At 37.7% G+C, this 14755-nt stretch overlaps 3 protein-coding genes across 3 annotated transcripts; all 3 read right to left on the bottom strand.

Moving 5' to 3' along the window:
• Nucleotides 1-638: 638 nt before the first annotated feature.
• LOC108194749 (uncharacterized) lies at nucleotides 639-1550 on the bottom strand. The gene has a single exon (XM_017361688.2). The coding sequence runs from the start codon at nucleotides 1548-1550 to the stop codon at nucleotides 639-641; it is 912 nt and encodes a 303-aa protein (XP_017217177.1).
• Nucleotides 1551-1634: 84 nt separating this feature from the next.
• LOC108194748 (uncharacterized) lies at nucleotides 1635-4220 on the bottom strand. Its single transcript, XM_017361687.2, has 4 exons — nucleotides 4130-4220; nucleotides 3700-3952; nucleotides 2582-3612; nucleotides 1635-2050 (listed from the first exon to the last, which is right to left on the bottom strand). Exons 1-4 carry the CDS (start codon nucleotides 4218-4220, stop codon nucleotides 1635-1637), a joined length of 1791 nt encoding a protein of 596 aa, XP_017217176.2.
• A 4505-nt stretch (nucleotides 4221-8725) lies between these two features.
• On the bottom strand, nucleotides 8726-13498 carry LOC108194199 (protein Brevis radix-like 4). Its single transcript, XM_017361120.2, has 5 exons — nucleotides 13190-13498; nucleotides 12462-12847; nucleotides 10144-10282; nucleotides 9310-9704; nucleotides 8726-9090 (listed from the first exon to the last, which is right to left on the bottom strand). The coding sequence occupies exons 1-5, from the start codon at nucleotides 13346-13348 to the stop codon at nucleotides 9012-9014; spliced, it is 1158 nt and encodes a 385-aa protein (XP_017216609.1). The 5' UTR covers nucleotides 13349-13498; the 3' UTR covers nucleotides 8726-9011.
• Nucleotides 13499-14755: the final 1257 nt, after the last annotated feature.

Raw genomic sequence — 14755 nt, 5'->3', positions numbered from 1 at the left:
TGTTTTTTTTTATGTAGGAGAGTAATTGAGTTACTCAATCGTGGAGAAGACGTTGTGGGAGTTACTTCTACTGGGGATGAGGAAAGAGCACGGACGTCAGGCAACACAGATATAAGAAAGCTAGCCAGGGAATCCGACGAATCTTTGAGGGATCACAGGGTATAGAGAGAGATTGAATTACAGGAGCAGGAGAAACTATTCAAGCAGTACAAAGGGATGCTAGAACAAAACATGACTGGGATGAGAGAAAGGGCAGAAATTATTGAAAAACAAAGGCGCTTGCTCTCTCCAAAACTAATACAACTCTCAAGGTCTGAGGCCGAGGGATCTCTTCAAAAGTGATCGATTGAAGATAGTGTGCTGATGCAGAGGAGTCATATGTCGTCTCTCTAGTGTGTCTAGTCTTATATTTCATCTGTCATGTCTTTAATATGTCCTGGTATTTTATCTAATTAGAAGATCAAGACCTGCTCTGTTATCTCTACGTAATTCATTGTTAGTAATATGAAGTAACTATTATATGCTTTGGTGTTGAAATTATTGACGTTGTGCTATGTAGAATGATAAGTTTTAAAGGTATTCTTGCTTGATTTACATATACAAACTTTGTAATTTTTTATATATAATACTATACAATGTCACAAATGCTTTTTTTTTCTCTTTGTATCTTTATTGTTTTTTAATTTTATGCGCGGTATCATTTCTATGCGCGGTATCAGATGCTTTTTACCAGCATGGGAACCGGACATTATTTCACATTCAATAGTGTTCTTCTTGCATCCAGTCACTATCATCCGAGTTCCGTTGCAAAGACCGTTTATCTGGTTTAAGTTCCTCATCAGCATAACTGGAGTACCAACTTTTACCCTCAATTCATGTTTAGGAATGCAAGGCAGGTTCAAAGAATTTAGATATTCGATTGGGAACGACTCGTCAAAATCATTCTCTTCTACACCCTGGTCTTCTAATGAGTCCTGACTCAGGTATGTATACGTCTCTCCGGGAAGTTTGTCAAGAATAGCGTAATTTATGTCATCAACAACTGCATTTGTTGGCGTGAGAATGGCACGGGAACTAAAATACTCAGAAGATGAACATCGGTTTGCAAAATCTGGATAGACAACATCAATCAGATCCTGTATTGGTTTGTCCTCGGAGTGAATAACATGCTGCTGTGGTAATCTAAATAATACCTCAGAAACATGCTCCTTGAAGCTAATTGGATCGACCTTCCCATCTCCAACTTTTAACTGCCAGTCACTAAACTCTTTTATAAGTCTGTTTTGCTCATCTGTGTTGCCAGCATGCAAACGCATATTCCGAAAAAGGAGGAAGACCTTGCAGTGTTCCCACAGTCGAGAATTATTCAGAGAAGCACCAACAATATCGGGTCTCCCTGCCTTGGGGATAACAGGTAAGATTTGACGAAAATCGCCGCCAAACACAACGGTTATGCCTCCAAAAGGTTTTTGAGCTTTTTCCGGGTTGACAGCAGACATTATATCCCGTATGCTGCGGTCCACACACTCAAACGCGTAACGATGCTGCATCGGAGCCTCGTCCCAAATGATTAAATCAGTGCTTTGAAGAAGTTCTGCAATTTCGGTGCCGTGCTTTATTCCAGCTGAAGAGTACTAATCAAGCTTGAGAGGTATGTGGAAGCGAGAGTGAGCGGTCCTCCCACCAGGGAGAAGCGTGGCAGCAATCCCAGAAGATGCCACAGGGAGAACTATCTGGCGGTTGGCACGAAGTGCAGCAATTATCGTCTGCCATAGGAAAGTCTTACCACAACCGCCAGAACCGTGTACAAAGAAAAGACCACCTTCCTTCGTATTAACAGACTTTATGACTGAGTCGTGAACAATCTTCTGCTCTGCATTAAGTTTTTTATGATTAGTGTCGTGTTTTTCCTTCATTTCTTGAACATCATAGGAAGTTTCTTCAGCGATGAGTCGGTTGGAATCAGATGAAATGTAAATTTCTGGTGGGAATGGCATATCAGGGAAGTCTCTCAAACTTTTTCCAATATCGCTAAAGAGCTTCTCAATTTCTGTATAAACAGGAAGAATCGTGAGTAAATATAATCAAAGTGTACTGAGTCACCAACAACTCAGCACATAAAAAAAACCACAAATTACTTTATCTACGCTCATCCTATCTTATAAACATTCATAACTACCAGTACTTATCCTCTATACATTAGTCATTGTAGTTTACAACATGAATCCTCAGACAACAACGTTGATTTCAAATGTGGATGTTGTGTCGTGTGGTTAATCTACAAAAGATACTGGCTACAATTAATTAATATCTCAAATACTCATAATGATGATAACTGGGAGGTCTCAGCGAGACTAAAGTTGGTGGTTTGTACTCTATTTTGCTGATCCTCCAACAGATTCATGTTTTAAACTGCCACATATAAACTGTATATTTAAACTAACCGATAGAGGTCATATAGTGTTAAATAAATAAGGAACAGCTAAGAGGCATAATGAACGCCGACACAAATGAACCAAAATAGCTATTTAAAACTAAGTGCGTTTCAGATTATATACATGCTATTAACAAAGAATATTACCTGAAAGTGCATAATTCTGTAAGTCGGTCTCTGTAAGTTCTAGTTCAAAATTACCAGTCACATTACGGCGCTTGACTAAAATGTCTTCGGACATGCACCTCCAGTGACACTTCCATAGGAAATGAGGATCGGCAACAGAACTGTAAGATAGGATGTTCACAAACATCTCCCTAAGTTGATGAGGAAATGATGATTGTGCATTCTCAGACAAAGCATCATGCCACTGTTTATCATTCTGCAACAATCCCAAGGCACCACATGCCTCTTTATATGTATCGTGCAACACTCCATCGATAGTGCGAAGATCCTCAAATTTAGTACATCCCTTTTTCCGTAACAACAACATTCGAAGATAGAGCAGGTCACCAGCAGTTGGATGAACTTCCGATAGCCTGCCAACAACCTCACCTCTCTGCCTATATTTCCACTTGCACTCTTTGGGGAGCCATGTAAAATATGTAGGAAACTCAGCATATGTGTAATTCCTAGCCTCTGGAAGCTTTTGATTTGCTACGAACCAAGCCTCAAGTTTGCTCATTTTCGCATCTGCACGTTTGCAAACATTTTGAAGGGAATCTCCTGTCTTGAAGCTCACGTATTTGCTCTCTAGTAGATGAATTGGTAGACGATCAACAGATGGCCATCTTGAATGAATATCAAAACCCAATATCCTCCACGCAGCTTCAGATGCACACACGTATCGACCATCCAAGTAATGTTTAACTTCATCAAATATCTTGGACTTGGAGGCTGCTGATGCAATGTTCGCAGAATTATCATTCTTCCGCTTTAGAAGCATTGTAGCAGTGTCATGGCCTTTTAGGCAATACTTAAATAAGTACTTCAAAGATCGTGAATTATTGCATATTTCTAGGTTGATGTGACACTGAAAACGAAGCAACAATTCCCTGTTGTAAGGAACAACAAATTTATTATCAAGTATCACACCTTTTCTCAACACAGTCCTTCCAGTGTTGCGACGCCGGTATATGGGAAACCCAGATTCATCAAAACATGTAACTCCATTATACCTGGACCATGACGTAACAAACATTTATATAATACAATGTGATGGTGCACTGGCAATTTATCTATATATGCAAACGTAAAATATATACCTCTTGGGAAAATGACGTCCACATCTGCCATTGACCATGCAAGCGGAATAAGTTGCATCTTTACCGCATGGACCATGGATCATATAATTTTTCACCGCATTGTATCCAATGCTATCCTCGTGCTCATCTGGTATTTCTGCACTCACTAACTTGTCAATTTGCTCCGCAGTCTTAGGCTTATCCCTGTCGTCGAGCCAGATCAACATATGAGCATGTGGCAGGCCACGTTTTTGAAATTCAATGACGTGCATCACTGCAAATATGAAGAAAATTAAGGTCAGTAAGCAATCATTAGCACAAAGACAAACAGCTATGCATTTCATGTATAGTGGAAAAGGGTATGAATTACTTAACACCCAATACAGCGTCCGAAGAAATGTTTTTTTTTTAATGAAATCTATTAGCTAGTCAAGCTTCAATTTAAACACACGTGCAACCACATCTGGAGCATCGGCCACATTCACACCAGGCAGATGTTTCATCATCTCTTGTATCTCAGGCCATTTTGAATTCGTAGTCATTGTTAAGAATAAAGATGGATGGCCAATACTGCGACACAAAGCCAGTGAATCCTTGAATTACTGCGACATGTATCGTTTGGAACCTGTGAAGGAAGCAGGAAGTATAACACATTTACCAACGTGTGATGGATCATTGTCTCCACGACGTACAGCATCGCGGACAGATGTATAAAGATCAGAACGGATGGTAGTCTGATTTCTCGAAATCCAATCAAGTCTGTACTGTTCCATTGCCGTGAAAGCATCAATAACATATTGCTGCCACAACCTCCCACCAAGGTGCGGCGTCAAACCTGAAATGGAAAACAAACATGTCAACTTGAAATATAAATGAAAGTCACAATCATGAGATGTGTAGAACTCAATCACACTAAATATGAACATGATATTAGTTGACATTATTCTTTGAGATGTATAACAACCTTCATTAAGACGTATCATGAGCTTAGATGAATAATATTCTTTCATGGAGACATGATCCCTGATTTTTCTTTCACCTTCATGGTCATCAGGATCCTCTATTTGTAATCTCCTCTTCTTAACATTTCTCAGGGGAATTTTAGTGTGGTACCCATCCTCACTAAGTGGAAACAACAGTGGAAATTGGAGTTGCATAAAAAAGGGATCCGTCTCAAACACTCTTTTGAGATGACCTTGTTTGGTATGACAGACAGTATCTCTACAACCAGCCGTGTCTGCACTGGCATTGACTATCAGTCCAGCAACCTCGTTAGACGGGCCAATTATATTTGGACGACCATTCTGGGCCTGTGAAGAGATAAGGATCAACTTGAACTCCGTCTGATCACCATTCCTGTGTTTCTCACGTGCAGATCGGAAGTATCGTACCAGCTTATTCTTTTCATCAAGCATCATGGTTAAACCTTCAACTATCTCATGTCCACGTCGTCTGGCTTTGAACCGACTGCTCCAATTCGATTACTATTTTCATTATCGGTGTCATATATATATAGCTGACAGAATTTTGGTTTGAAGCCTTCTTCAGGGATAAGGCTACCAATAAAATGCATATTTTGACCCCTTATTTTAAAGCAAAATGGTGCTCCGCCCCTGTTTATCTTATGATCCACTTTGCCGTCGCTCGAACACATTGCAAACATGCAGTTATAAACCCTTATATTCTGTCGGAAATGAGGTGTTTTCGGACCACCATTAAGCAGAGATGCTAAAGGTTCTGGAGGGTGATCCTCTAAAGGGAGTATAACCTGGCCACTTTTGCAGCACAATGAGAAGGACGGGGGAGCATTCCGATTAGATTTGTTGTTGCGTTCCATATCCCACATTACAGCACGGCATATGGCACATGTAGCATTAGGAGGTCCAATGTTGCAGTAACCCTTCCACATGTCAGGATCATTGGCAGTGTCATCTTGACCTGAATATTTTGCATTGGTTAGACATTGAAGCTCAAAAGTGAAGGCTGCACTTAAACGCTTATACATGGCTGCACAACAGTACCTTGCATATATACATCTTCAATGAAATCAGATTGCTCAAGCGCATCGTCAAATTCTCCCAGGAGATCTTTCGCACCAGAAGTAGACGCACCAGAATGTGGACGGAAATCTCTGCGACAATCTGCTTTAATTTAAGTGATATATTGTTAACAGAGTCTCCATGAATTAAAAATAAACATAAGACCAATATAAAAAATGTTTACAGTGGTCTAAATATAAGGTTAATCGTGATAGCAGAGTTCTTTCTGATTCCTGGTTTAATATAGCTCAAGACCAACATGATTTGCACCTATAAACATACCATCTCTGTCGATCTTTTCGACGACACACGAAGATATGGTACTTGTCTGAGCATGTCCAACTGTATTCTGGAATGTGTGTGACCTGTAAAGCTCGGGTGTTGACTTTGGACCATCACTTGCACATCCTTGGAATGTGAGCGCACTTTTCGGAGTTGCTGATCCTATATTGTTAATGCAAACATGCTGATTAACCACCAGAAATACTATACATGCAATGGATTTAATTGGGAAACAGATTTACACAAACCGGGCACATTAGCAGACACTTCATGACCTGCAAACAGCATATTAATAAATGCGGTGAGCCAACTAAAAATCCAAAACCTCACATGCAATTAACACATGAATGCAAAGGTGCAGAATGATTAATTATTTTTTGAGTGCAGAATGATTAACACTTTTAAATGGAAGGTTGTATGTGTTAGTTACAATGTTTAATTGGGGCTGACTCCATAGTGGCATTCTGAGCATCTTGAGCAAGCTTCCGCCTTGCGAGTGTTTTGGCTCCGAGTCCCCTGACTCTCTTCTTTGTTTCTGCAAAGACAAATCGGGAGTCGTTACATCAAGATGAGGAAAAACGTTCATAAACACATGTTCTGGCATGCCCGACACATACCCTGTTTAATCACTCCAGAAGATCCAATCTCCTCATGCAGACTATTAAACAGTTTGTTGACTCCCGGTCCACGACCTCGTTTCTTGACATCTACATGGTATCATATAAACAGTACTCTTTGAATTATACAAAATAGCAAGTTAGATATAAAAGAAAAGTGCATATAAGGCATCATGGCATGTTACGTCAAAAATGTAAATGCACACTTGACATCATAGCAAGTTATAAATTTCGTAAAAAATATACATTACTTTGCACATACCACTTTGGAGGTTGGTCGATGCCGAGAGACCACAACTTTTCCCATCAAGTATCGTTTGGATGCTTGGTCCTCTACATTTACGACTGGAACCTGGCAACACAGGTAAAATCATAGCAAACACAAATCGACGAAAGCACATTCGAGCAAACAATGAGTGCTAATGAGTGGATTTATGACCTGGTTTTTGCTGTGCCGTAGAAACCGGAGTATTCTCTTTATCATTAAGATCTTGGAAATCCACTGTTTACAGATTAAGTGCAGAAATCGTGACAAAAAAAAAACATCTGCTGGATAGAATATGACATGCATCTTACTGATGACATTACCATCGGCAGTTGATTCAACGTGATTCTGACTTGGTACGGCGTTATGATGAAATGGTCTTTTGAAGGTTTTGTTCGTGTCTACAAAAACACATGATTCTAACTCAAAAAACAAAAACACATACACCAATAACTCACTTAATCGAGATTGAGGCATACCATTATAATCACTTGCTTTGTTGAAGAGACTGTTCGAACCTAAGCTGGATAGTGGAGGCCTTGTTGTTTTTTGCAAATCTAACATCAAACACATGATTGTAATTATAAGACAAAAACAACAGACATAGTTTAATCTTTAATAAGACAAACAGGTACCATTACGATCACTTGGTGTTTTGATGAAACTGTTATTGTGAAGGCTTAATAGTGGAGTCCCTGTCTTTTCTTGCAAATCTAACATCAAACACATGAATGCAGAGACAGAAACAACAACTATTGAAACAAACAAATACCACTCGATCAAGATTGAAACCATACCATGTCCGGCTTTCTGATTCACACCTGAAGTAGTATCGCCGCGCTGCTGCATTTTTGCCAATCTATCATGCAAAAAATCATCAAGTGCTGAACCACTTCCACGACGTTTCCTACCTGCAAATTTAGAATAGTGAATACGCGGACACTTACAATATTGAAAACGTGACATGTATTCTGTGCAAGGCATACGGGATGAACCTGCAACATATGAGTTTGGAGGGATACTACCCCCTGATCCATCACTCTTCATCACCAGCCTTCTTGGAGATTGATTGAACACTGCTCCGGCAACTCACGGCAAACTGGAATGAGTTTCTAACATATCTCGGATTCAAACTTTTGAAATCAAAGATGTAGGATAAGGCAAGAGAATATGTCAAATAAATTACTGAGTAATTATCCCTAACAATAAGTATAATTACATAATTATAATTTGAATTGTAGAAAGATGGGTAAATGGGTTAACGGGTAAACGGGCATGGGTCTGGCCAAATTCATGGGTATTTTTAGGACTTTTTTGGAGTGTTCACTAGCATGTATCAAGTATATATGGATAATTACAAGTGATTTTCTAGGTGATTTTTTTTGTTAGCTCCTGCATTTTTTTGTGGGAATTTTTTTTTTACTCCAGCCCGGGCAGAAAAAAATTCTTGGGTCCGCCCCTGATCACAAGTCTTGATCATTCTTCCATGTTGCTTTACTTGCGGGCAAACCTCCACCGGAGTACACTCAAGACAACCTCCTAAATCCATAGCAATCAAGAAGCATGAAATCAAGACCGAAGCACGAACATGCCGGCAACCATACACAAATAATCTCAAACCGTTCTTGTAACCTTGATACAGAAGTTAACAACACGACCAAACACTTCTATCTAGTTTACACATTATATCTGGGATTTATATTACTTTGAGTTATGTGTTATTGTGTTAGAAAGAAGCTACTGACTTGTTAATTAAATTCATACTTTTCTTGTTAAAACTCTTCTTAATGCCGGCTGTTTGTATATTCATTTGCTCAAATGAAAATCATTGACGGAAATAAATATATTCAAGGTGAATACATATCAACTGGCAAAAAGAAGGGAAAGAAAGGAGACCTTTCTTCTTCAAATACTTTGAAACAGTAACAAATCTTAGATCTTCTCTCATGTAAAGATCCAAGATACTTAAATATGGTATACCACTCAACCCCATATATATCCATAGACTGTAGAGGATCCTAAATTCATCTTCACAACTTTCTGAATAAGAAACTAGAGTTGTGTAGCCCAGAAAAAACAGCTTTACAAAGGCACCAAGCTTCACTTGCTCAAAACCAGAATTAAAGGTGATCATAAATACTGCTTGTGTATCCTGGATCGGTTTTCCTCCCACCAAAGTCTTGCATGCATCTCCCCAAACTTTTCTCGGCTGATTACACATGACAGCCCAAATTCAAGTTCCGTTAGTTAAAGTCCATGATATTAGACGAAACAAAATAAAAGTTATATTGTTTGATTCAACTGAGTTTGTTTTTAAAAATCGCATTCATACAGTTCAGATAAAAAAAAATAAGCTTTTTGCTATCTACATGTTGAAGTACATAAACAAATGAGAGTATCTTGCCATCAAGTTGTTAAGAGCGCTAACCTGAATCTTACACGTCTGAGCTCCCTTGCACCACCTGCCAAGGCTCTAATTGTAATATAAACACCTGGCTCATCCTGCTCAACCCATTCAGTCTCGAGATCACTGGCGTTGCTGATTGATAAATCTCCTGAGCAATCTGCATCTCTTGATGAGCTAGTCCTTATAGATGCATCCATTGATGATGTATCTGTTTTTGTGCCACTAATGCTAGAGAGTTTGGGAGTTGCAGTAAGCCCACACGAATCATTGTTATGGCGTGAGTGCATAGGATGTTGTTCAAAGGAGTCCGAGGATGAGTACCCCATTCCCATTGGCCGATATAAGGTACGAGGTAGCCGTTCTTTATTCAATGGTGGTGTAACGGGGCTGCCTTGAAGAGATTCAATTTTCAAGCTCTGTTATAATAAAGAAGATGGCATTACTGAAAATAAACTATAATGCTGGATTTGTACTTGTACTAAATGCACATACATAGGAACCTAAAGTAAGATTATTATCTTATTTATCTCAAATGTAAAAGATTATAACCCCATAAATTTATATATTAATCATTGTTTTAGTTCATTTTCATGGGATTATAAAACCTTGTGAGAGAAGGTATTATAATCCATAGAAATGAATCTAAAAGTGATTGCAATACAATCCCATAGGATTATTATCCCTTAAACTCAGAGAGGATAATATTGTTGTTCAGGGATTATAATCCCCTCAAACAAATATGGCCTAGAGTATTGTGCAAACAACCATAAAAGCCTGGAAGCAGAACAATATTTAAAGACATCAAGTAATTACGATTGAGGCCTAATCTTTGTATTAGATGAATTTAAAGCTCACCTGATCATCTTCAGATCTTGGAGGGGATGGAAGGGGGAATGCTTGCTTGTTTAACCTCTGGACATTGTAAAGCTCCATTACTTTATCATAATTCTCAACCCACCACTTCTGAGCTTGCCATTTGTTAAAGATCTCTCGACTGGTAAAAGCGATAATAAATTATTGCACATCCCGATTGAAATCATAATATTTGTAGGAAGAATGTTACAACTTGTAAAGGAAGTGAGAACTACACGAAGTAAAAAATGATAGATTATAAAATTTTATAAAGCAATAGATAGAAGGAAAATCCTTTTCTGGTTTAGCCCAAACAAATTACACATATGGATGCGGTAAATCAGCCATAAGAGCTGATATTACACAGAAGGGGTTTAGAAGTGGCAATCCAGAAGTCTGGACTTGGACTAGTTTACGAAGTCTGGAATAACATATACTACATATTATCATGGGAACAGGATACAGTAAAAAAAGTATACGGTCTGAATCAGAAAGTGACACCCATATAACTCTATCATGCGTTGTTAAATTCCATCATTTAAGATCATACAAATGAAACATTAGAAGAATAGTTTGTTGTGCAAATATAGAACCAACTAAATAACCAGAGGGCCACACTCTCCACCATGGTAGAGTTCGAGAGAGCCAAAAATGCCCTCAGGGCATACGAAAATGTAGACTGACATTGCGTAGAAGGAATCCTGTTCTTTTGTTTAATTATGTGGGGAAGGGAGGTTGGTGAAAACATCATACTCAAGCCTCTCATAACATTATTCAAATCATTTCATGGAAGAGGCATTCAGGTCACTGTCCATCCATAAATTATAACACGAACCAGGTATTGAATTAATAACATTCTTAGCGAGTAATATAAGTTAATGATCAGCGGTTAATGCGATAACTAAAATAAGCAACATGTTAAAGACTTTCTCAAACTTAAACCTCTAACCAGAGAACAAAAGTACTTAGTAGTCTCTGCAATATGAAATGACTGAGAATAGTCACAAATGACAAACCTAAGACAAAGCGTGGAATAGATTGAAAGAGAAAGCAAGAGGCAGTCCGACAAGACAACAACACTCTGTAAAAGCCAACCCCAACACAATCAAACCAGGCCCACCACAAGTTTAATAGATCGTTGTTATTGTTGGTGGTTAGTCCATGATATGCTGTATAATTACTGTCAGGCCTGTTACATTTTTCAAATCAATTAGAGGACTATCTGGAGCTAATTTTACTTTTGCTTGCTTTATGTAATAATTGTATTAGACTTTTTGCATGGGCTACTCAATATTTTGGGATGATTTCCTGTGCAAGGTCAAAAATTACCACACAGATGTGAAAGTCTTCACTCTTATGTTAAGCACTAGAGAAACCAATGATGTTCCATTATGTTGGACAATCAAGTACCCTACCAACTAATAGCAATGCCTTTATCTTATACATTACTGCCACTCATCCAGAGAAACCCCTACACAACTGTTAAAATAGCAATATGCAATATCTCATCACATATGTTAATGTGTGAAACGCAGATACGTAGCATCAATTTGTAGGGTAAATTGATTCCGACATCTTAAAGTGAGTATTCAATTCCAATTGTTTTCCGAGGCCTTGCCTGTTCCACAAATATCGTATATAACACAACAATCTCTGCATTCTTGGCACCGTGTAACTTTTAATAGCAATTTTGGATGACATTGGACATATTTCACTCTATATAACTAGTGTCAAATTTCTCGGATTTTACATAGGCACGGGGAACCTCACGAAGTTGCATTTGAGATCAAGAGGATGTTGACTCTTGAAGTTGTGGATGAATCTCTTTTTCAACGTATTTCCTCAATGTGGTTTATTCCTTCAGTTCTAACTAATGAGAAAACTACCCGTTTGTATTTAGAATCAATTTACAAAAGAGAAGCCACCAATGTACAAATTGTGACACCAATTCTAGTAAATAACTACTACTGTATGGGCTGGCAACAAGAACATTACAAAGGTCAAAAAAGTTATTGATCCGAAGAGCAAAGAAGGAATCCAAGACAATGTAAACACAAAGTAGAAGAAGCAGGCCTACAAATTAGTTGATTAAAAGATGAAACAATTATCTTTGTATCCAAGTGGCAATTAGTATTATACAATGACAAATCTCCAACCCTTTTCATGACCTTTATTAGAACTTAAAGAGTACTGTATCATTCGACATTTCATGATTCTCAGCAGTTGATAATGCGTACTAAATAATATAGATAAACGAAACATAATTAACTTGGGATCAAAATTAAAATGAAAAGATTAGAGTGCTTAATTAGGGAGTATACCTGAAGCGAATACGTTTAAGGTGATTACCGGCAGGTGGCAGGGAGACAAAAGTAATGAGAACACCAGGCTCCACTTGAGCAACCCACTCTTTAGGCTCATTTTCCTCTACCAACACCACGGGTTCAACTCGGCGTCCACTGGCGGAGAACAGAGTCGATGCTGGAGTTGCCTCGCCACTCGAAATCCCCTTCAATCTCGCCTCCATTTCCTTCCCCCAAACCTTTCCTGAATTTGAGCTGCCTGTGCGACGATAAGACCATCGGAACTTGTCTGATCCTGAATCCGACTCACTAAAACTTTTCTGACGTTGAGGCTGAGTCATTGGACCCGTACATGGAGCGCAGTTCCGATAAGCACCTGATGCTTTCAACGCCATGTCCTTGATCTAACAATATTTCAAATCACATTTATAAACATGTAACAATTTTCAATTAGCAGTAATTCACAAACAGAGGAACAGACATATGTACTTGCATAATTTTAACATAATAAATATTTCACTAGTGTCATTTCATGTATATATTCAGCTATAATTCGAAAAAATAAATATGATAGTCTCCAATACTAGTTAAGATTAAAAGATAATTTAACAAACATAGCCCTTTTCTGGTTCCGTCACTGCATATATATAAGACCAATTTAACAGACATAGCCCCTTTCTGGTTCCGTCACTGCATATATATAAGAGCGACGAAGTAGAGTAGTGAATAATACACAGACGCAGTACCTGAGAAGTGATGGTTCTGGTAGATTGTTGTAGTTTAGTGTTAGGGTGAAGAGGCGGAATTCTGTCGGAGAATTTAATGTGGTGATCATCGGGAGAGTGTTCACCTTCATCATGAGGAGTGGTGGTGGGTTGCTTTGAACGAGGCATGCACGGCAACATTTTATTTGATCACTGCTGCAGTTCAGCTGAGCTTTATTAGCAACTTGTTTGTACAGCATATGAAATTTGAAACAGGGGAGGAGGAGAAGAAAACGAGGAGAGGGGATGTTGCCTTTAATGGTTTAGCAGATTTTACGCCCCACTCGGGAGATTCTTTTTCTTTGCTTTCTCATTAATTTAGTAAAACCCTATTTCTTTTTGCCCAAAAAAATCATTAACCTAATATTTATACTAACCAGTCCCTAGTACCTTCTAACTTTAGTTCTCGCTTATTTGACCTTTAAATTATGTAATACAAAATCCTCACCAGAACTAGTTTAAATTTATCATAAATAAGGATAATATAGTAAAGAAATCTTGGCTAAAACATTTTAGTTATATTTATCAAATCCCATACGATAAAATTTTAATCATTTATATCATATTAACATATATTTCATATATTATATATATAAATATATATATGGTTGCGTTTAATGGAGAACTCATCCTTAAAATAGAACCTTAGAAACCGCAAAACCGCTAAAGTTAGTACAAGACCCAAAACTTTAAATAAATTTTAATGATCTAAATTTAAATACATGTTTTTTACATCGTTATGAATCATATGATTAAATTTAAATTTTAAAATTTTAATTAAATTTAAATTTTAAAATTTTAAAATTGAGAATGTGCTGTTAAGCGTTTCTAGATCTTAAATATAGAGGGATAAAAAGGGAAAAAGTTGGATAGATAAATAAAGTGAAGTTGGGCGATCAACTTTGCTTTCTGCTGTTTCTTTTTGTTTTCATCTTTATCCTTTTACATTTCACGGTTCATACAGCCCAGGACATTCTGTTTGGACTCCCTGTGATTGGGCCATCGGGATTGCTGAATATAACCATAAACCATCATACTTTTCTGCCCCTGCTACTCCCAAACTAATGCATCTTCCCACTAATTTCACATAATCTCGGATTAATTTCACATAGGAATGCTGAGAACTCGCTGCAAAAGTACAAATCTACAACTATGACAGAGTCAAATTAAAAATCCTAATATTGACTTCCTTGAAGTTGCCGCATTTATTATTTGAGTAGGTTTCATCGAGTTTTACCGATAAAAAATCTTAATCTTGTCTTTTTTTTATTATTCTTAGTTAATATATTGTCATTCTTCAATAAATTCTCAATTTATTTGAGTTATATTTGGTCTTTTCTAGTGAGAGTTTGATTTTTGTTGTTTATCATGTATGTGATTACAGATTTGTGAAATTTTAATGATGTTGATTTAGTGATAAAAGTTGATGTATTTATAGTCCATAACTCAAAACAGCATTACAAAATATACCCATCTCTTTAAAAATTCGCTTGTTTGACTGTTGAAAAAGAAAGGATTCAAGAACGATGTTCCTTGATATGAGAAATT

Source organism: Daucus carota, chromosome 7, assembly GCF_001625215.2.
Source record: "Daucus carota subsp. sativus chromosome 7, DH1 v3.0, whole genome shotgun sequence".
Taxonomy (NCBI): Eukaryota; Viridiplantae; Streptophyta; class Magnoliopsida; order Apiales; family Apiaceae; genus Daucus; species Daucus carota.
Note: the sequence above shows the minus strand (reverse complement) of the source record. Positions and strands in the feature narration are given on the sequence as shown.

Excerpts from the sequence above, each read along its gene's own strand:
- LOC108194748 (XM_017361687.2), bottom strand. The coding sequence starts at position 4,220 with ATGACTACGAATTCAAAATGGCCTGAGATACAAGAGATGATGAAACAT. Across the intron at positions 3,613-3,699 it reads GGACGTCATTTTCCCAAGAG|GTATAATGGAGTTACATGTT; the intron begins GTATATATTTTA and ends GTCATGGTCCAG. Across the intron at positions 2,051-2,581 it reads ACAGAATTATGCACTTTCAG|AAATTGAGAAGCTCTTTAGC; the intron begins GTAATATTCTTT and ends CTGTTTATACAG.
- LOC108194199 (XM_017361120.2), bottom strand. The coding sequence starts at position 13,348 with ATGTTGCCGTGCATGCCTCGTTCAAAGCAACCCACCACCACTCCTCAT. Across the intron at positions 12,848-13,189 it reads CCAGAACCATCACTTCTCAG|ATCAAGGACATGGCGTTGAA; the intron begins GTACTGCGTCTG and ends AAATATTGTTAG. Across the intron at positions 9,091-9,309 it reads CTCAGACGTGTAAGATTCAG|CCGAGAAAAGTTTGGGGAGA; the intron begins GTTAGCGCTCTT and ends ATGTGTAATCAG.
- LOC108194749 (XM_017361688.2), bottom strand. The coding sequence starts at position 1,550 with ATGCAGCATCGTTACGCGTTTGAGTGTGTGGACCGCAGCATACGGGAT.